Below are 21,116 nucleotides of genomic sequence, written 5' to 3'. Positions count from 1 at the left end.
CAGCGTCACAACCCACGGCGCACAGCAATGACGAAATATTTGAAAATACACCTAGAGCTTCAAGATAAACGTACAGTGTTACATCATCAATCATGCGGAATGAAAAAAACAACATTATTACCTGATTGAATTTTAACAACAAATAAAAACAAACAAAAAACATGTATATGATGTTATTTCCGTGGCGGAAACACGGGCGCATTATGTAGACGTCGCACGCAGACCCCGCCCCCTCCCGGTGTCATGGCCGCCCTTGGACGTCGCTGCTGATCGTGTGTTTTCGGGTCAAGATCGTTGCTCGCTCCGCTGCCGCTGCACCGTGTTCCTCTCCCTCCCCGGGGACATGCCCCGCTACGAGCTGGCCCTGATCGTGAAGGCCATGCAGCGGGCGGACACGGCGGCGGCCCTGCGGCGCACCGTGGAGGCCCTGCTGGAGAGGGGAGCCGTGGTCCGCGACGTGGAGAACCTCGGGGAGCGGCTGCTGCCCTACCGGGTGTCCAAGCACAGCGCCCTGCACACCCGGGGGGCCTACTTCACGGTGGACTTCTACGCCGCGCCGGACATCGCCACGGACCTGCTGGACCACCTGGGCCGCGACGTGGACGTGGTGAGGCCGACCGTCCTGAAGAAGGAGAGCGCGGCGCCCAGGGGACCCTGCTGTGGCCCCGGACCCTCCCGGCCCCAGGGCACCGGCACCGGCACATGAGTGGACGTAAGACCCCGCCGGTGGTGGAAGAAGTACTGAGATCTTTTTACTTAAATACAAATACCCTGACACAAAGGGACTCTAGTGGAAGCACCACAATGGCATAGCTACTCAAATGTATATAAGTATAGTATAAAACATGTATAAAAGTATATGAGTACTTTTACTTAAAAGTATTTAAAGTAAAAGTACTCATCCTATGACGTACTACTTGACCTTTCTATCTGCAGATGAGTTGTCATGCAGATCATGATTACAATTTGTACATAAAGTACAGGCTACACTTTTTATATGCATTGTATACAAATCCTGATTATTATTATGTTCAGAAATTAGAAAAAAATGTGCTTAAAGTAGATGTTTGCTTTTAAATGTTGTGAAAGTCTCCAAAACTCAATCTACTCCAGTAAGTGCAGATACTGGAGAACGATGCTGAGGTGGAGCGACAAAGTACTTGAAAGAGTTTATTTGATCTGGAGACGACTGAAAACCAAGCCAGCCTCAAGTCCTCCATCCACATACGCTTCAACTGTGTGTGTGTGTGTGAGGCCGCATTCATAATCTGCTTGTTAAATCTGTCATCTTACAGTTTTTTTCACACAAGCGACATCAGAGAGAAAACACGCTCGCGGTAAATGAATAATGAAGGGTTACTGCTCCTGCAGCCTCTCGCATCACAATATGAAATAGAAAGTCAGCGTCAGGTGGCGTCGTGTATTTCACTGGCGTCGGTATATTTCACTTCACTCTAGGAATGAGACGGACTTTGACCCGTTAAGCTTTTAGGTTCTGCAGTTTTGTGAAGCAAGCACTAGGATCCGCCAAAGGTCACCAGTAAACATGTGATGGGGTTATAGTTGTAATACGGGTCAAAGTTGCCGCAATCTGCTTCTCGTTTTCTATTATTATGATTCACTGCAGCCTCGTGGTTGTGACAGGAGAGTCACGGGGCGCGGATCATCTGACGTCACCCTTTTGTTTTTACAGTGCACTAGAAGACACTCTGCAGAAGATGGCTGCTGTGGCTCCTCACTCCTCTTGGTGTTGAAATGTCATGTATTTATAATAAACAACTTTTTTTCTCTATGTTAAATATCTCAAGCAGATGTTGCCTTTTTCCCCCCCCTATTGAGGGAGATGAAATACAGCTTTCATTCTGAAAACCACCTGTTTTTCTTAACTCGTTGGGACAGAACGGCTTGTTCCTCCTGTTCAGTCGCATGATGGTTCTTTATCTGACAGACTACAGAGGACCGCCACCACTTCCCCGCAAATATTGTTATTTTTAATGAAGGTGTTGATTTAATGTCATTAATGAAATCCAATCGCGTCGGCCCGATGCAATTCAACGCAACATTGTTTTTCCATTTGTTTCCATCAGTTCTTTACTCTTTATCGTCACATTTTCAAACGGACCAATTCTATTTGTGCTCCAACGTAAAGGGGACAAATGAGCAGGTTTTATTGCGTACACACACACCGAGTCTAAATTACTTTAATGTTTCATACGTGGTGAAACGTGGTTGGTGAGACGAACGTCCCTGTTTGAAACCACCTGTAAACACTCAAAAGTCTACAAAGGGTGAGACACAGCATAGAGCTCTGCTGTTTGTGACTTCACACCCCGGGGGGCGCTCACAAAGGAAACGACCGTCGTGGGAGGCTGTGCACGGGGCCTGTGCCAGAGCCTCCCGCCGCAGTCTCTTCCCTCCAAACACCGACCGCAAACCCCCGAAGATTGGAGTCAATGCAATTAGGAACATAAAAAACGCCAGAGTTCTGTTGCGTGTCGCTGTCATTTTTATGGGATTATCTTGGCACGTGGTCTCTGTTCTGCATAAGGAAGTGTCATTTACATCTAATCGTCATGAAAACAAGGTTCTACATGATGAATTCAACTGAATGTGGATAAACTCCCTCAGTAGCAAAATATAGTTGAGGTCGTGACCGAAAAAGTAAAAAAAAAAAAAAAAAAAACGCGGAACATCCCAGACGAAAGGTCGATACATCTCCAGGTTGTGGTTCGAAAGGAACGACTCCCCAAAAGCGGTCGATCCGCACAGGACCAGTCACATGACCGCTGTTGCTCCGGAGGGGGGGGGGCGTCGTGCGCTGTTCCCTCGGAGGGGGGCGTCGTGCGCTGTTCCCCGGGGGGGGCGTCGTGAAGCTGTTCCCTCGGAGGGGGGCGTCGTGAAGCTGTTCCCCGGGGGGGGGCGTCGTGAAGCTGTTCCCTCGGAGGGGGGCGTCGTGAAGCTGTTCCCCGGGGGGGGGCGTCGTGAAGCTGTTCCCTCGGAGGGGGGCGTCGTGCGCTGTTCCCTCGGAGGGGGGCGTCGTGAAGCTGTTCCCTCGGAGGGGGGCGTCGTTCGCTGTTCCCCGGGGGGGGCGTCGTGAAGCTGTTCCCTCGGAGGGGGGCGTCGTGCGCTGTTCCCCGGGGGGGGGGGGGGCGTCGTTCGCTGTTCCCTCGGAGGGGGGCGTCGTGAAGCTGTCCCCCGGGGGGGGCGTCGTGAAGCTGTTCCCTCGGAGGGGGCGTCGTTCGCTGTTCCCCGGGGGGGGCGTCGTGAAGCTGTTCCCTCGGAGGGGGGCGTCGTGAAGCTGTCCCCCGGGGGGGGCGTCGTGAAGCTGTTCCCTCGGAGGGGGGCGTCGTTCGCTGTTCCCCGGGGGGGCGTCGTGAAGCTGTTCCCTCGTAGGGGGGCGTCGTGCGCTGTTCCCCGGGGGGGGGCAGTCAGCTGATATAAGGCGCTGCTCCGCACTGCGGCTCAGAGACGGAGGAGCCGGGACCTGGACGCCCACGCCGACGCCGCAGCCCCGCGACACGCCGGAAAACACACCTCAAACAGCGGAATCATCGTCGTCGTCATGCTGCTGCTAGCGCTGCTGCTCGTGTGCTCAGGTACCGACAAGACGCCGAGGTCGTTAACCGACCGAGGCGGAGCTGGTGCGCGTCGAGCCGGTTGTCCGAGGAAGCTTTCAGTGCTTGTGTAACTGTGACGGAGCTTCGAGCTGCGGGTGTCAACAACAACAACAACAACAGGCGAAGTGGAACTGGTTCGTCGGTTCCACAACTGACAGAACGAAGGCAGATTAGAAGCTTTATGGGGCTAAATAAGTACGTTCTGACGTAGCCCCACCACCGTAGTTAAGATAACGTGTTAGCCTAGCCTAGCCTAGCCTAGCCTAGCCTAGCTCTCGCCGCCTGCAATGCATGATAGCTTAGCTTAGCATAGCGCAGCCTAGCCAGCGTAGCTACAGTTCCCTGTTAGCCTAGCTGGCTGAAGTCAGCTGCCGGCGCTTCCATTACGTCCTTCGAAAATGTAATTTCTCAGAGTTGTTTGTGAATATTGTTAAAAAGAGATGGTGCCCGGGCCTGCTGGGTCCCGTGAACAGCAACACACTTTCAGAACACCTTTTTAAAAAGCAGCTTATGGTTGTTTAGACTTGTGTTTGTGTAATTGTTCCTATCTCTATATGTTTTTAGTTGTGGTGTTATGTATTATGCTCACTTCCTGTGTGAAGCACATGGAAAGGTGCTCTATATATTTTTAAGGATCCCCATGAGCTGATGCAGAACATCAGCTGCTCTTCCTGGAGTCCACACAGAACATAAAAACATGTCAACAAATAGGACACTTACAGACAAAACAACCACATCAAATCAGAAAAGTACAACGACATCCTATCTCGCAAACATTACTTTACATATCTTATTCGTATACACTTATACTATCTATATATATATATACACACACACACACTCATATGAACTTATGCACACAAAGTGAAATCTTACACCATGCTCGTGTACATATTGATCTTTGTAGTGTAGGGCTGTTAGGTGTTGCTTCACTTGCTTTGGTTGTGTTCTAGGTTTAGAAACTGCCACGAGACCCCTGGTGGGGGGGGGTGTATGTGCGTTAGAGCTGAATGCGAGTTGATTATACAAACAATTTGGAATTTTCGATATGTGGATGTTCCCTACAAAGACGCGGCGTGATGCCGTCGACCTCACCTCGACTTCCAACCGGGAGAGTGAAATGCACGTTGTTTACATCAGACCGTGGTGTGCATGGGAGGGCTAGACCGGCTGCTTTTCCTAAATCCTTCCCTGCAGCACCTGGCCACATCACTGGGCAGTGGTCTAGACGTGAGGAAACTACAGTCCACGGGGCCTGTTTGGCCAAGTGTGGTGTTAAAAAAAGCAGAGCACCTCGTTGTTAACAGATCCCTACCCGTCCAACTTTGATGCACCCCCACCCTGTGATCAATGGAATGCATTGTTTTGTTTTTTTAGTTCGATCACAACCTGTTTTTTATGGTCCAGTTATTGCATGAATGCAGTTTTCACTTCCTTGTTGCAGCTGTTTTTGGTTTTTAACCTCGTTTATTAACTTGTGAGATACCTAACCAGTTCTACTTTCAGAATCTATTCTTTGGTGACCTACTTATCAGTATTGAGCCAGTCTGTCTTTATCGCTCTAGCCAAATACGATTGCTGAAATACACAAATATTACTTAGTGGCTGTAACACCAACTGGCCTGTGGTTTAAAACAAAAATGTTGTAAATGAAAAGGTCACCAAGATTAAAGCAGTCTCCATATTTGTTTCTTAAAATTCTCCCCTCACACATTGTTGTACTTGAGCACACACAGACATGCTGATGTCTGGCAGAAAATACATATTAACCTGTGACATTGTGCCTCAATTGATAGGATTCTGGTGTGGATCTTATTGAGCAAGCAACGTGTCCACAGGACATTATTTTACAATGGACAATGTTTTAAGTAATTTCCCCCTTTCCGTTTGTCCAGCAGTTTGAACTAGTTTGCCAAACCGCTATTTACTTTTTGCTGAATTGCAATGCAACTTAGTCCGTAAAATGTTTTGGTATCCTCCCAATCTTTCTTACTCAGCCTGTTATCACACATCAGGACTTGTTGTAAAGAGCATTGCATGTCAGTGTGCTGAAAAACAAATATCACTACAGTCCCATTCCCTCGCCTTTCCAGAATAGATATTTTATCCACTATGGTTATCCACTAACGGCTGTGATCCACTTTGAGAATGTTGCCGCTTGACTCTGTTCTACTGAAATGGGAGCTCGGAATTTTTACTATAATTGTAATGTAACTGATTTCAGTTTATTTGAAGGGGGAAACATTAGACTGGAGAGGAACTGGGTGGGGAAGTTTATTGTCTGTGACTCATTTGGATTGTGATCAGGCACCTTCACTAGATTCTTTGTTCACTGACAACGCATGTAAAACGGCTGCTTACATGAACAAACTGCCCGTCGCTGAGTCATGCTCATCAGAGCTGCTTTGTTTTAAAGGCAGTTTAAAAAATCTACGCATTTCTGTTTTTGTTTTCTCTTGTGACTCTCAGCTGCCGCCTCCCCCCTGCCTGGGACGGCGCAGTGTGCTCGTGGCCCCCCCTACTGGTGCCAGAACGTCAAGACGGCCTCCCTGTGCGGCGCCGTGTCTCACTGCCAGCAGAACGTGTGGAACCAGGCCCACATGGTGAGAGCCGGGCCAGGACCTTTTCACGGTCCCAAGAACTTTTTGGAAGAACCCTCCCTTTTTTGTGTCCGCACTGCAGGGACCGGGAACAATCGTAGTTCTTAGAACTCTGTTTTGAGGGACTTTTTTTTTTTAGCTCTTACTGCAGGGAAGGTACTTGCACGGTGATTAGTCCAGATGTAAGCCCACGGTCCCTCATCGGTCTCTTGGACTGAGTCCGCCTGGTCGTGTTGCATCGCTCTGGGTGCCGGCCAGCTCACATACTCAGCGAGAATTCAAAAAATAACTGATAAAAAATTGTATATTTGTCGTAGATGTATTTATTTTACTTTCCAACGTTCATTGAATGAATTATGAAATCTTCTTTTTTGCCCAATGCTTGACTCTTTATCTCAAAATAATTTTGTATGTTGTAGAAATCTGTGCCATGTGACCTGTGTAAAGAAGTGCTGACAGTGGTGGAGCAGCTGCTGAAAGACAATGCCACAGAGGTGAGACGCAGAGTAAACCTCTAAGAAGAAATAAAATGACACTTCATTAATTCCCTGGCAGCAGCAGTCGTGCCAAACTGCTGCAGTTATTTCTAAAAAGACAGAAATAACTATTAGGCCATTTGAACTGAATAGATTTTTTTTTTTTTCTCTTGCTTTCTTTCCTTTCCCTCTTATCCTTCCAGTCTGAGATCCTGGGCTACCTGGAGAAGGCCTGTCAGCTGATCCCAGACCAGGGTCTGACCGCAGAGTGCAAGGATATGGTGGACAGCTACTACCCCGTCCTGATCGGCATCATCACCGGAGAGCTGGTGTGTATGTGTGCCAAAGCCAGCGCTGGTTAACTGTTGATGTGTGGAAGTGATGGTTTCAGACTGTGGCTTCACCTCCCACCCAGTCTGTCCGGCTCTTTGAGCCTCAGAGGGACGAGGGAAGCGGCGCTAAGGGGAAGTTGAAAGTGCTGAATAAGCTCCTTTGATGGAGAAGCGGGTGTCACTGAATGGAAACAGAGCAGCGATTGTGCAACGCTCAAACGCCACGTGATGTCAACGTCCTCTGTGTCACCCTTTGTTTGACTTTCATCTGCTGGAGGAGGCTCACAGCATTTACCCATCAATGTCTCAAGTTTTGTACTTTAAAGAATCTATATCATCCAAATCCTTAAAACAGCAGCTAAATAATGTTTAAAACATGGAAGGTTGGCGGTATTATCTTTTTTTAACTGAATAATCTTGCGGATTACCACTTATCAAACTAACATGTGTATGACAGCATTTAAACTGGATAGAAGGCCCACAGCGTCTAATCCTGTAGCTTGCAGCCAGATGAGGTAACCGCTTTTGTTCTCCTGCAGTTCTGAGGAAAGGGGTTTAGCGTGGCCTTAATTGTGCTGGATCTAAACAACAGCACACAATCCTCTTTGTATTTGGAAGAACTTTACATAATTGATGGAGACGCAGGGCCAGGGTTCACAGAATGACATTTGATGAGAGCCACTTGACACAGATCTCCTCCTTCGTTGCTTCCATGCGGTGGCTTTTGGCCGTGTCTGGTGTTGACGCGCCGTGGTGTTGCAGGAGGATCCGGGCGTGGTGTGCTCCGCCCTGGGGCTGTGTCGCCCCCAGCGGGCGGTGCTGGCCCAGCACAAGAAGCAGATCCAGTCCAATGAGATCCCCATGGTCCCCTTCCTGCTCAACGTACCTCAGCTGCTCTACCCGCAGGAGGCCCCCAAGAAGGAGGCCCCCAAGCAGGTACCATGCCTCGAGTTTGCTACTGTGAAACGGTCAATTCATTGGCAGAGAATTGTAATAATTTTATATTTAAGTGATAATGATTCTATATAGTTATGATCCATGTTTTAATATTTGGACAGAATAAATCAATGTTCCAGGATAACATTATCCTACATATGGTTTTGCTGCACTTACTCTTAACATATGAAAAGTGCTTGACTGCGGTGCAACCAGACTACATGAGATGGTTGACAATGACCTAAGGGTGGTTCCCTGAGGCAACTTATTGCCGGTCGCTGATTTGCCGCCCGGTTCGCTGTGTGGCTTCCAGGAGGACGTCGACGTGTGCCAGGACTGTGTCCAGTTCCTGACGGACGCCCAGCAGCAGGCAAAAAGCAACGCCACTTTCGTCAACTCGCTCATCGAGAAGGTGGAGAGCCAGTGCGACCTGCTGGGGCCCGGCATGTCCGACCTGGTGAGGGCCCCTATCAGCGCATTCCTGTTTTTAATGGGAGGCTACACCCGAGGGAAGCCCGGTTGTTGTGTGTTGACTCTGCTTTCTTTTGTTGCAGTGCAAGCAGTACGTCAGCCAATACGCTCCCCTCATCGTTGAGCAGCTCCTGTCCATGGTGAGTTATTGCGTTGTTTTCTTGTGCTTAAAATGGAAAGATCCGCCATGAAAGAAAATTACAATCAAGATGAAAATTTTGCACCATTTTTACACTTAAATAAACCCTAATTTTAGGTGATTGACCCCCTCCCATTGCCAGGAGAACTCCCTTTTGAAAATGTGTTTATTTATCTTTTTCTCTGGTGTGCCACGTTCAACGTCAAGAACACCCCCGAAAAGGGGTGAGTCATGGTTCCAGTGTGAATGTGAATAGAACAGAAGAGGAGCCAAACTTAAACAAACAACATTAAACTGGGAAAAAGTATTTTCAAGCAGTTCAAAAGAAACATCATGTACTACTGTAGTGCTGCATCGTGAACGACCCAGCACTACAGTAGTAGCAGCAGCGTGGAGTAGCACTAGTCATTCAGTGGCGAGACGCTCCTCCGTTTCGGGGACTTGGGGTGGTGCTGGAGTGGCTCCGAGAGCGTCGGGCTTCTCCGCTGTGGTTCCCACTGAGCGATCCCCGCACTCAAAACATTTCATGGTACCCCCACCCCCACCGTGCGGGATAAAAAGTCCATAACTTTTGATTTTGGATTCTAAATGGGATCTATAATGATGTAATGATACATGGCTATTCCTGTTTACCGCGTTAGCGTCCGGAACTTCAACGCATGTCGCGTCCCCGCAGGTAAAGGGGCCAAAATTAGCAGGTCGACCTGGGGGTCCTGTTTACATCGGAGCCCATGGGCGGTGGAGCTGATATTAAAAAAAATAATAATAAAATTTGATTTGACCTGGAACTGAAACCAAGGTTTTTCCTTTCCCACCGATGACAAATGCTGGATGTAAGCTGGTGTTTACCAGGTTTTTGGCACAGTGGGTAGTATTGGAATGCTTATCAAACCCTGCAGGGAAGTTTAGTTGTTGCAGAAGTTGACCGTAAATACAATATTTGTACAATCTATGAGCATAGGCAACATGATGCTAACTAGTGAGCCCAATGTGGTCAGATTGTTATGTAAATATAATATTGATATATAATTATAATGGTTAGAACAAATAATTTGAGCGGAACTGAGTTAAGCCCATAGCAGTTGCAGTCCTGCCTCTTGTTCTTTTATCACCTCCATTTTATTTTCTACTTTCTCTCTGCTGTTTGTTTATTTATCAATCTTTCTGCTGTGTTTTCTCCCTCTCTGCCTCTCTGTGCTGGTTCCCAGGAGCAGGTAGGTCTGTTCTGTCTGTAGCATCCCATCTGTCTGTAGAACCACACGCCATCCAGCTACTAACCACTAACGCGGAGCACAGCCCTGTCGTTCTGTCACTTTGCTTGGATGGAAACCTGTTTGTTTGAGTTCTTGACCCAACATGAGCAGGGTCCACTGTGTCGTTTCATGGGCACTTTGCTGGTTTTTGTCATTGACGCTTTGGTTCCGTCACCCGACGGACGGTTGTACTGCATGTCCTCACTGTGGGCAAGAGATTTGTCTTGAATGGACGCTGCATGTTGACTTTGTTTGAATGCTAACATTGTGGCCGTACGCGCAACAGGCATGCGGCCACACTGATCCTGGGTTCCCCGGTTACCGGGAACCAGGACGGGTGTGGCTGCTCAAACCACACCATCCCCACATCACGTGCCGTTATGACCATTTGTGGTACAAAAACGTGACCGTACGCATTGTGGAACAGAGAAATGGATCGCAATAACATGTACATGGTTTTTAAATTATTTTTTATTTTTTTGCACAATTAACACCAGAGGACAGATTCACCAAAACAATTTGTTTGGTGACGACGTCCCAGACATAAAAACTGAATTCACAGTGGTTATTATAATTATTATTATTATGATCATCATTATTATTATTTGCACTTTAAAACTACATGAGAAACTATTAAAAAATGGTTATACTTTAAATAATTATCCTCAGGTGTCCCGGTGGCTTACTCCCTGTAGCTGCACTATAGCTGAAGCACCTTCAGTCCCCCCGATTTGAATCCCCCCCCTCTACCCCCGATGTCCTGTCAAACCCCCCCAGCATAGTTTGCTGTGCTTGAATCAATTGTTTTTGCAAAGGTAACGCCAGGAAGTCCTCATTTCCTGACTATTGGCGCATCCCTTCTGTGAGCTGTGACATTGTGCTGTGTGGGGTGTTGGTCGTCATGGAAACCTTTGGGTCCCGTCCAACTCTGCGTGTTGTGTCCGCAGCCGCCCAAGGAGCTCTGCGCCCGCACCGGCTTCTGCTCGGCCTCCAAGAAGCCCTCTCCCATGATGACGCTCCGCCCGGCCAAGTCCGTCCCCGCCCTCAAGTTGTTTCCAGCCTCCACCCTGCATCCCAAGGTAAAACGTGTTCACTGGCAGGTTAGGGACCCATCTACAAGTTGGTTTTCAAACTGCATAGCTATACTTGAATTATTGGCTGAAGTGTTCCCACATTTAAATATGAACAAGAATATGAATTGTTGTCGCGCGGACTTGATCTTAGATCCCAGTGCTGCCCAAACTGGGGTTCCAAATCCCCGTTTCCCGTCACAGTACCACCATCGATGACAGATATTGACTTTGAAATGTAGTGGATGGAATATACTGAAGTACACATACTTGAAAATGTACTTGATTTTGGTGACAAGAGTACTTATACTTTGGTTCCACCTCTGCTCCTGAACTCTTCCTGACTTGTCTTCTCATCCTCCCCCCAGAAGTCCACGGGCCGTGCACTGGAGTCCCCGCAGTGCGCCATCTGCGAGTTTGTGATGAAGCAGCTGGAGAGCATGCTGCAGGAGCAGACCACAGAGGTGTGTGTGTGTGTGTGTGTGTGTGTGTGTGTGTGTGTGTGTGTGTGTGTGTGTGTGTGTGTGTGTGTGTGTGTGTGTGTGTGTGTGTGTGTGTGTGTGTGTGTGTGTGTCACACGCTAACGACCCCCCCCCCCCCACCAGGAGGAGGTGATCCACGCGGTGGAGGAGGTGTGCATGGTGCTGCCCCGCACCCTGACGGCCCAGTGCAAGGACCTGATCGAGGCGTACGGCCAGGCCATCATCGAGCTGCTGGTGCAGCAGGCCGACCCCAGGACCGTGTGCTCCGTGCTGGGGCTCTGCAGCGACGCCCCGCGCACCGTCAAGCGTAGGTTCAGCTTCCAGCCTTGTTTTATCTAAGCCGGACTGAACAGGTTGGAGCGACTGTTTGACAGGAGTCCAGGCGGTGACGCAGCAGAAAACACGTTCACGACATGAAACCAGGTTTAAACTTTTAAAGTGGAGCTTCTCTTTGTGCTGTGGATTCTGGTTTTCTTCCGAGATTTTGAGTTTGTTTCTGGTCTTTATGACCCGTTTGACGCACAATGTTCAAAGTGTTTTTAAATATTAAACATTATTGATGGAGTTCCTAAACCTTGTTGCTAGAGCTGAAGATCTGACAACACCGCGATGTTTTACATTTTAAACCTGAGACTTGTTTCACTCTTCAGCCTCGTCGTCTGACGCGGTAAAACATTTGACTGAATCGCATTGAAATGAACCGGACTCTTGACGTGGGGCAACAGAAGCATAACTCCTATTTAACATTTTAACACGGATTCAGAAGCGAAGCAACGTGTCTTTTGCTTTCAGTCATGGATCAGACTCGCTTCCAGGCCGGCGGCTTCTGTGACGTGTGCAAAGCGGCCGTGCGCTACATCGACGGCATCCTGGAGCAGAACGCCACCGAGGCCCAGATCGAGGACGCCGTGAGGAAGGTCTGCAACTTCCTGCCCGACGCCATGAAGAGCGAGGTGAGACGCGTCCCCATACATGTCTCTCTCTCTCGCCTGGCTGTCTCTCTAACCCGGGTATCTCTCTGGCAGTGCGACCAGTTGGTGCAGCAGTACGAACCGGCCCTGGTCCAGCTGCTGCTGCAGATGTTGGATCCAGAGTTTGTGTGCATGGTGAGGACCACGCAACCCTTGAACCCTCGTCGCGCTTCAGTGTTGGATAAGAACAGTTTGTGCCAGAAACAGGCGGCGCAAACACCAGCTGCACGTCAGTCATTAGACTCCAGGCATATTTCAGGGTTTTATTTTTCTCCGTGTAGAACAGGTTTCCCTTGATATTTCAATGCTTCACGATATGCACTGAGTCATCGAACCGGCCATGATGGTCATAGGCTTTATATTTATTAATTTTTATATTTCATCAGCGTCGCCTGAGGATGATTCATTGTTGCACATCACTGGGAGCACATTGTCTTGGGTTTCGGACACTTCCTCCTCAAGATTAGACGCTTCAGTGTAAAGAGCTCTTTTCAAATGCGGCTGTCTGTCTCTCTTTGTGTCTCTCTGTCTCTCTCTGTGTGTGCGTGCAGAAAGTGGGCGCGTGCCCTGAGGCGCAGCGGGGGCTGCTGGGGACGGAGCAGTGCAGCTGGGGTCCTGCCTTCTGGTGCAAGAACATGCAGACAGCGACGCGCTGCAACGTAAGTACCTTCACGTCGTCATCTGGGAAAGGAAGGTTTTGGGTTTGTTCATAGAAAGAAAAACCTGAATTTCTGACGCAAGACGAGTGGACGTTGACTGCAAAGATATTTGGATGCGTTTTTAGGATTCAACGTTTGAAAGGACGTGTCGGGTTTAAAACTCCTATTACAAAATGTTCAGTGGATAATTGATTACATTTCAAAAAGTGAACAGATGAAACTGAGTTTTAGATGATATTGTTGCTTTAATGTAATTATACAAAGTGAGGAAACACGAGCGTCAGTTCCACCGACGTGTGGGGTGAATAACTTCAATAGAACCTGAATTTTACAAGAATTTTTTTTTCTTGTACGTTATGTGATTTTTTTCCAATGTTTAAAATGTTTGTTGCTCTTAATTCCGCCTTGTAAGTGCAGCTTTGTTTGTTTGCAGGCGGTCGCTCACTGCGAGCGCCACGTGTGGGTGTAAGGAGTCACACCCCCCCCCCCCCCCCCCCCCCCAGGAACCAAGAGGAAAATACTGTAGCGCTGCTTCACCCTTTTAATCATCTGCCCCATTCCTCCCTTTCTTTTTTTTGTAAGTGAGATTTGTAATATGTGATTGTTTTTGAAATGAATTTAATCCCTGCTGATAAGGACTGAGGGTGTTGGGGTGTTTTTTTTTTTCCCGATCGCCTTTTCTCTGAATGTGGCACAAAGCGAACAGCGCGGCAGAAGTTCCGTTCACACTCGAGATGGCCGCCAACTGGAGTCTGAGCCAGAGAAGTGATTGTTGTGTGGAAGCGTTGGGTTGTCGTGGGACGAGGAGCCGCGGGGCCACGCCTGTGTTCTTTACTTTTGTCTAGATTTTCATCTTGTCCAGAGAGAAACTGTTGGATTTTTAACAATTGAAATAAAGTGAATCCAAATCCACTGGAATTCCATGTTGTTTGAATCTGTTGTTGATACTCTGCTCTAACTACCTGTTACAAGAAACTCCTAATCTACTCGGCTGTATGTTATAAAAATTAACTGCTGTTTTAGTGTTTTGAGAAACAGTCAAACTGATTCTCACATTTCTTCTTTGTTGCCAAGTGTAGAATGTTCACATTTCACTTGATATAATTGTCTTGTTTTTATACGCTCAGGCCGTAGAATCTAAAACTGAACTGGTTAGAAGCTTTCACAATTACAAAAAATTAAATCCACAATTTGGTGTCAACATTTAATTTGGTCAAAGTGGTAATTACATAAACATTTCACCCAATTTACATTCCATTAAATACAAGCGACGTCCTTCATGGAGCAAAACAAACGTCATGTGGCTCTGAACGACTGTTCCATTAAACTGGAAGACACTTTATTCCTGAGTTTCTCCTGAAAGGCCTCGGTTCAAACTCACCAGTATTTAACCTTATTTTTGAACCATTGGAAATGGACCCAAGTGATCTTCTAAACTGATCCACTCTGGAGGTTTTAAACTCTGTCCGCTGAGGCTTTTCCATACTGGATCGATTTACAAGATTCTGAGGCTGATCAGAACGGGGATTCCCTTCCACTGATGGAAAAGTGGCAGGTCCTTCAGAAAGCTGAGTTCCATCAATGTTTCTGGTGCAGTTCCAGTGTAGCTAAGCAGGTGGCACGGAGGCTCCACCCCACAGTCCTGTCCACAGGGTGGGGTGGGGTGGCGGGGGCTCCGAAGCACCCGTCAGATACAGTGCACCAGCAGCACCGACATGGCCGAGCCCACCGCCAGCCCCAGCGTGAGGAAGAAGGACATGACCACGCCCGTGGCTTCGGCCAGCTCGCGCGGCACCACCTTGGGGCCATAGATCATGGGCAGCGTGCCCAGGTACCCGTTGGAGACGCCCAGCAGGCAGTTGAACAGCACGGGGTACAGGTCGTGGCTGAACACCACCGTGTGGAGGTGGTTCCTGGGCTGGTAGTTGCAGAAGACGAGGAGCGGCACCAGCACAGAGCGGAGCAGCACCAGCACCGGCAGCGCCTTGCTGGTGGGGCCCGGGGCCTGCAACCAGGCCGTGGCCTGCCGCCCGCAGAAGTCGGCCATGTTGTAGATGAGGAAGGCGACGAGGGGCGTGAAGTAGGTGGTGGTCCAGGGGCTCCCCGAGTCCCTGTCCACCGACTGGATGCCCGACGACAGCGCCGGGAACACCAGGATGGACACGAAGAAGACGTAGAAGACGCTCAGGCCCAGCGCCCACGTCTTCCTCAGGATGGGCTGGAGGGGAGGGACCGAGGTGCTCCTCAGCGCCACCTGGCTGTCGGACTCCGTCACTAAGCCCGGCACGCCGCACTGCGCTGCCAGCAGGTAGTGTCTGGAACAGGGAGAGGGGAGCTTTTATTTTGAAGGCTCAGAACTGGTAGGTTGATGCCGATCTTTAGTTTCTAACCCACTCATTATGGTTGATCAGCCATCTAAAGACATGTATTAATGTAGAAAAAAGAAATGGAATCATTAAGTCTTTTATCTTAAAACCTTATAAAATGAGTGAAAAGATTTAAAGAATTAAGACAAACCTTTATTAGTCCCACAACGGGTACATTTACATTGTTACAGCAGCAAAAAGGGGGACAGACGGAAATAGAGTATATAGGGGTAAGCACTACAAACAATACTAATATATAGAAAAAACACCATAAATAGAAATTAGAGTACGAAGCGTATTGCACATATTTTAACACATCAGGTATTGTACTTTTTCTTTTTTTGATAAAAAGGCGATCTATATTTAGGTCCAAGAGCCTGGTCCTCTCTCACAAGGGTTTTATTCATAACTTTAAACTTAGTTTGATCCAAATCAAATCTTCTGTCTCTGGCAGGTGATCACCATTTAGCAGGGCTCATCTCCACGGCCATTTGCTGCAAACATTGCACATTTCTGAGCATGTGACTGTGGAGTCATCACGTCCTGAGAAGAAAAACCAATGTCGACAGGATTCCTGCTCAGAAAGTTGAGCGAGTGAGTGAGGCTGCCCCCTGGTGGCCCGGAGAGGGTCCACTTGGTTACATGTTTACATGTGAATCTCAAGAGCGACTGGGATTGAAAACTACAAGTTGAACGTGGTTTCTTCTGGACGCACCGTGAGTACGGCAGCCTGGGCAGCAGGAGGAACGCCCCGATGCAGAGCACGATGAAGATGTCCGCTGTCAGGAAGTAAGCCAGAGCGCTGTCCGTCACGTCCTCGGCCAGCGCCAGATCCAAGATGGATGCCACCGCCGTCAGAGTGCCGCCCATGGCCTGACCTGCGACAGAGAGGAGGAAGATTGACGCTCGGAGCCTATTAAATCAATATCAATCAATCAATCTAACCACTAAGAGAGCGAGTGATGGTCAATCCCCACCAGACACTTTCTGAACCCAAACAAGGATTTTGAAATTATTTTAAGTGCTGACGTACTTCTTACTCTGCCGTTCGTGACATGGACACAAAGTTGAGAGGACGATGTCTGACCAGTCCGGACCAGGAAGTGAAACTTAAAGTTCATCAAGTTGAGCAACACTAAGAGTTTCTCTAAACTTGTTTATAGAGACAATATGGTTCGCACAGTCCTCGACACACGACATCTTATTTAAAAATGGACCTGGATAAAGCATCAACCTTGTGTTTTAAGAAGTCATTTCACTTTATTTTCACGGTTTGAGTTCCAGTGAACGGAGGAGGGTGAGGAACAGTGACATCACTATCATCTCTTTATTATCTGGTTACTACAATATTCAGTGATTAACAGAATGATATGATAATACAGAATGTGTATTATCATAGGATGTGATGACCTGATTCTTTAGTCATTGTTAACAGCTGAAAAGAAATATAAAATAAATAAATACATATTAAAAAAAAAAAAAGCCTTTGGCTTCCAATTCTCACAAGTTTTGTCTTTTTAAAAAGCTGCAGCTAAATCAGGCCAATTCCAAAACCCGGTGTGGAACTTTCAGCCCTGACTGTGGACTCCTCCTCCTGTCCGGTACCTGAGATGAGCGCCTGGGAGATCCTCATGGGGAAGTGTCCGCTGAGGCCGAACACGCTGCCGGAGAACAGGTTGGAGGCTCCGCTGACCAGCGCCACGCAGCCCAGCGTCCCCGCCAAGAACTGGGTCCGGCAACCCGACACGTCCACCTTCACCAGCACCGTGGTCAGCACGAACACCGCCAGGGTGACGGCCAGCGAGGAGAGCACGCGCACGGTGGGGGACAGCCTGCGCACGCTCACACACACACACACACGAATGAATATCTGAAGCAGAAATATCTGTATATTCTGTACAGATACTGTATGTAGAACAATAACTACATACAATTGAGTCTGAGTGACAGAGTTCAGCCATTTATTTTAACCAGTTTTATTTTCATAAACCCTCATGAAATGGTTTTATATCTCTTCATTGACTTGATATTATGCTGCTTATCTACAACTTTTAATGTATGTGGCAATAACTGTGTGGTATCAAAATAAGAAAAGTCACAAAATAAGAGTATTGTGGGACTTTTATTGGTTTAGGCTGAGGCTACTTTTTATGTACCTGTGGTTTTATTTTTGTGTGCTTTTACATATATTTGTGGATGTATTGTAGTCAATTTTAAATATTGTATTTTAATGAATTTCTTTCTTTCTACTTTTACCATTTATTGTATGAACCAGAGTTCTGAACCGTGTGTGTGTGTGTGTGTACTCAGTGGCCACCAAAACATGATTCTCAGTCAACAAACCTGTTGACGAGGAGGTAGTTTAGCACCAGACACAGAACGGAGGGAATAGTGGAGGCGATCGCCAGGTAACTCTCAAAGTAGTCCTAGAGAGAGAGAGAGAGAGCGAGAGAGAAGTGGAGCTTATTTGGGGGGCTGTGGTGGGTAGGTCCCTTTCTTTGGCTGCTTGCAGCTGCATTTTGTGCACGTTTTCACTTCCCATTTTTGGGAGTTTTAGCCTCGTTCCCTCGAGTGCAGATAATAATCTTTACTTGGTTTGTTGCAGAGAATCTTTCTACCCGAGTCCAACCACGACTGCTGCTGTTGTTCTATTGTTCCCTCTAATATTAAATAATATAACTTGGCCAGAATATGACTGAATATGAGCTTCTCCAGCTTCAACGAGGCTGCTTTGTTCACTTATCTCAATAATTGTTATCATTTCTGAACTTTCTTGTGAGGAACTCCATTTAGCAGTGAAACTGCCATCTCTACTGACCTTTCTAATCTGTGTTTAAAGATGAAGCCTCTCTGTAACTAAAGACGTTTGATGTCTTTGAAGTCTACAAATAAAACATGATGTGCATGTTTTCCCCACATTCTTCAGTGGATCTCAGGGCGTGTCGTCTCGTGTTTCCTGCTCGTCCTCGGAGGCGTCATGAGATCACGGCGGCTCCTCCACACACACGCACCCTGCGGCTGCACGGAGTGGACCGAGCACGTGCAGTGAAAAGGCTGGATATGTACAGCGAGAGGACGCAAATATCAACACGGTATCAGACGTGCTGGACTTACGCTGAGCTCAGATGGCTCCGCCTTGCCGCCGCCGCCGCCGCCCAGCTTGAAGCTCCAGTACTGCTTGGCCGTGATGAAGAAGTTCCAGGGCAGCAGTGAGCCGATGCCCATGAGGAAGAAGATGATGTAGACCAGGCAGTACGAGTCCTCGGGGCAGTGCCGTGCCACACCCTTGGCGAGCAGTGGGGCGTGGTCCGCGCCGGCACCCGGGTCCTCGCTCTCCTCGTCCTCCGACGGGGCACCGGGCACGTAGGAGGAGTTGAGGCTGGGCTGCAGGGGCGCGGTGCCGTCCATCCTCAGACTGGGAGACCCTGCGGAAGCGAGAAGGGAAACTGGGAGAGAGAGGGATGACGCGTTTGAAGTGTTTGTGGAAGATGAGAAATCTTACCACTTCACTCCTCCAGGTCGACTATCGCTGCTGGGAGCTCATAGCGCTGAGGCGAGTCTGCGGGAGCGGAGGAGACACAATCAGCTCCTGACGGGGGAGGGAGGGTGGGTGGGGGTGGGGGGGGTCCAGGCCACGTGTGGGGACTGAAACAGCATCAGCCACCGCAGCGACAACCATTTTCAACGCCTCTTCAACGCCCTTCTCACATGACTCAATCCTGAAAATAAGCAACTAACGCAATGTACTAAAGGGCACAAAGCCGCCTGTGTGGGGACATTAAAGTGGAAGCTGCCTGTTCAGGAGAGACAGGGCAGTGGGCTTTGGATGCTGTGGAATGTGAACACACATTTATTTAGACTGTGATTTAAAAACGTACTGTTTGGCTTTCTTAACCAGCACCAAGAACACACTGAAAGAGTTACATACTCTCTCTCTCTATATATATATATATAGTACGTATCAAAACAGCAGATTGATAAATAAGGGTTTATTCATGTTGCACAATGAAAGCAAACAATGCACTGAAGTAGTGGTGTTACGCAACGTAGCTGATCGGTTCGGTTCGTGTGTGAACCGTGGATCAACTGCAAAATTTTACCATCATAGTGAAATACAGTTTTACTGCTGCTGTTACTTTTTAAAGTAATAATACACCAAATCTGGAACCAATTGCAGTGAAAAGATAAAGACAGATGCTGGGCGCGATGCAAAGACATTCCACTACATGTCTGAAAGAACGTTTGTGTTGAATAAAGCTCTTGCATCTTGCCATGTTTTACTCTGAGGGGCAGTGATTGGTTTACGGTACGTCGCGCTTTGTTGCTGCCACTTTGCGACGTGTCGGGAATGAGCCGTGGGCGCAGCGGCAGCGAGGAGAGGGGACCATGGAAACGCAGACGCCTCGTCCGCCATATTGAAGCGGTGAAGAGCCACTAATGAACAAAGACGATGCGTCTTGAGACGCGGACTCCTCTGCAGCGTCCACTGTTGTTTGCTTGATTCTGATTTTCAACGTGTTCAGTTCGTTATAAAGCCGAGAAATTGAACATTGTACCGGAATTAAATGATGTCACTGGGGGCGGATCTAATCACATTGTTTTCCATTAATACCATGTTTCAAAGAAGAAGGTATCATGCGTGCACTTTAATTTAACAATTAAGCATTAAAAAAAAATTATATATAAATATATATATATATTTATTATTATTATTTTTTTTTAATTTAAAGACACATTGAACATCTTGTATTACAGAATAAATAGAAAGCGAAGATATATTTGTCTGCCTTTCATTGCATTTTGTATTTTCTTTTGCTGATTGTCTTGCGTTTTGTTTTGTGACTGAAGATATTTTCTCTTCGAGTCACAAGAAATCTGTTGAAGCAACTGAATTTTTTTTTCCCAACTTAAAGCCACTTCCTCGGCATCGGGTTTGTGTTGGATCCTTCCGGGAGACGGACCGACCGTGAGGACGGGCCTCGAGCGGGAGAAGGGACGCCGTGCGCCGCCGGAGCCACCGAGGCTCCTCACGCCGACAACAGCCGCCTTCGGGTAGAAAAGCGCCTTGAAACGCAACGTCGCAGCCGCTGTCAAAACGCTTGATAATTTCGCTTTTTCTTTTCTTTTTTTATCTCGGACACGGAGCGGAAAGAAGTGACCACACGCGTTAAGTTGAGCGCCGGGGACTCGGCCTGTCAACGCGTCTTACCGGCTTCCCCTCTGCTCCGGAACCGAAGTGGAGTTGACGTGAAACATGTCAACGAACCAGACGCGGCGAACACCGAGCCGCGTCCGCCATCTTGCCCCCACCCCCACCCCCGTGTTGCCAACTTCCGGCGCATTTCAAAGCTACGGCCCTGGTTGGTTTACGACTTCCGTTACCTCCAAAGTAAAAGCTCGTCTGTAGCTCGGACGAGACGTTGTTTAGTAAAAGACGCAGGAAAAGGAGCCACGTGGCCACAGCCCAGCGCGTCCCGGGACAAGGAACAAAAAACCCTTTTTATTTTCTATTTTTTATTTTCTATTTTCTATTTTCTATTTTCTATTTTCTATTTTCTATTTTTTATTTTCTATTTTTTATTTTCTATTTTTTATTTTCTATTTTCTATTTTTTATTTTCTATTTTTTATTTTCTATTTTTATTTTTTATTTTCTATTTTTTTTATTTTATTTTCTATTTTCTATTTTTTATTTTTTATTTTCTATTTTCTATTTTTTATTTTTTATTTTCTATTTTTTATTTT

At 47.6% G+C, this 21,116-nt stretch overlaps 3 protein-coding genes across 6 annotated transcripts; 2 read left to right on the top strand and 1 right to left on the bottom strand.

Moving 5' to 3' along the window:
* The first annotated feature begins 230 nt into the window (after window positions 1–230).
* mrps6 (mitochondrial ribosomal protein S6) lies at window positions 231–1,792 on the top strand. Of its 2 annotated transcripts, none has more exons than XM_080017035.1 (2): window positions 231–712; window positions 1,694–1,792. In XM_080017035.1, the coding sequence occupies exon 1, from the start codon at window positions 344–346 to the stop codon at window positions 704–706; it is 363 nt and encodes a 120-aa protein (XP_079873161.1). In that variant the 5' UTR covers window positions 231–343; the 3' UTR covers window positions 707–712; window positions 1,694–1,792. The 2 variants fall into 2 exon arrangements, with proteins under 2 accessions (XP_079873161.1, XP_079873162.1); XM_080017036.1 differs by having other exon boundaries at window positions 231–738.
* Window positions 1,793–3,433: 1,641 nt separating this feature from the next.
* psap (prosaposin) lies at window positions 3,434–13,924 on the top strand. Its single transcript, XM_080016086.1, has 14 exons — window positions 3,434–3,596; window positions 6,087–6,220; window positions 6,637–6,711; window positions 6,897–7,022; window positions 7,788–7,961; window positions 8,275–8,418; window positions 8,516–8,572; window positions 10,772–10,903; window positions 11,263–11,358; window positions 11,500–11,683; window positions 12,169–12,329; window positions 12,402–12,482; window positions 12,899–13,006; window positions 13,440–13,924. The coding sequence occupies exons 1-14, from the start codon at window positions 3,563–3,565 to the stop codon at window positions 13,473–13,475; spliced, it is 1,542 nt and encodes a 513-aa protein (XP_079872212.1). The 5' UTR covers window positions 3,434–3,562; the 3' UTR covers window positions 13,476–13,924.
* Window positions 13,925–14,208: 284 nt separating this feature from the next.
* Window positions 14,209–20,693, bottom strand: slc29a3 (solute carrier family 29 member 3). 3 transcript variants are annotated; one of them, XM_080016155.1, is made up of 7 exons: window positions 20,582–20,693; window positions 18,875–18,931; window positions 18,487–18,818; window positions 17,716–17,798; window positions 16,978–17,204; window positions 16,088–16,250; window positions 14,209–15,321 (listed from the first exon to the last, which is right to left on the bottom strand). In XM_080016155.1, the coding sequence occupies exons 3-7, from the start codon at window positions 18,778–18,780 to the stop codon at window positions 14,694–14,696; spliced, it is 1,395 nt and encodes a 464-aa protein (XP_079872281.1). In that variant the 5' UTR covers window positions 18,781–18,818; window positions 18,875–18,931; window positions 20,582–20,693; the 3' UTR covers window positions 14,209–14,693. The 3 variants fall into 3 exon arrangements, with proteins under 3 accessions (XP_079872281.1, XP_079872280.1, XP_079872279.1); XM_080016154.1 differs by having other exon boundaries at window positions 18,487–18,797; XM_080016153.1 differs by having other exon boundaries at window positions 18,487–18,931.
* Between the last annotated feature and the right edge of the window lie 423 nt (window positions 20,694–21,116).

The sequence above is a fragment of the Zeus faber genome (genome assembly GCF_960531495.2).
Source record: "Zeus faber genome assembly, chromosome: 16".
NCBI lineage: Eukaryota > Metazoa > Chordata > Actinopteri > Zeiformes > Zeidae > Zeus > Zeus faber.
Note: the sequence above shows the minus strand (reverse complement) of the source record. Positions and strands in the feature narration are given on the sequence as shown.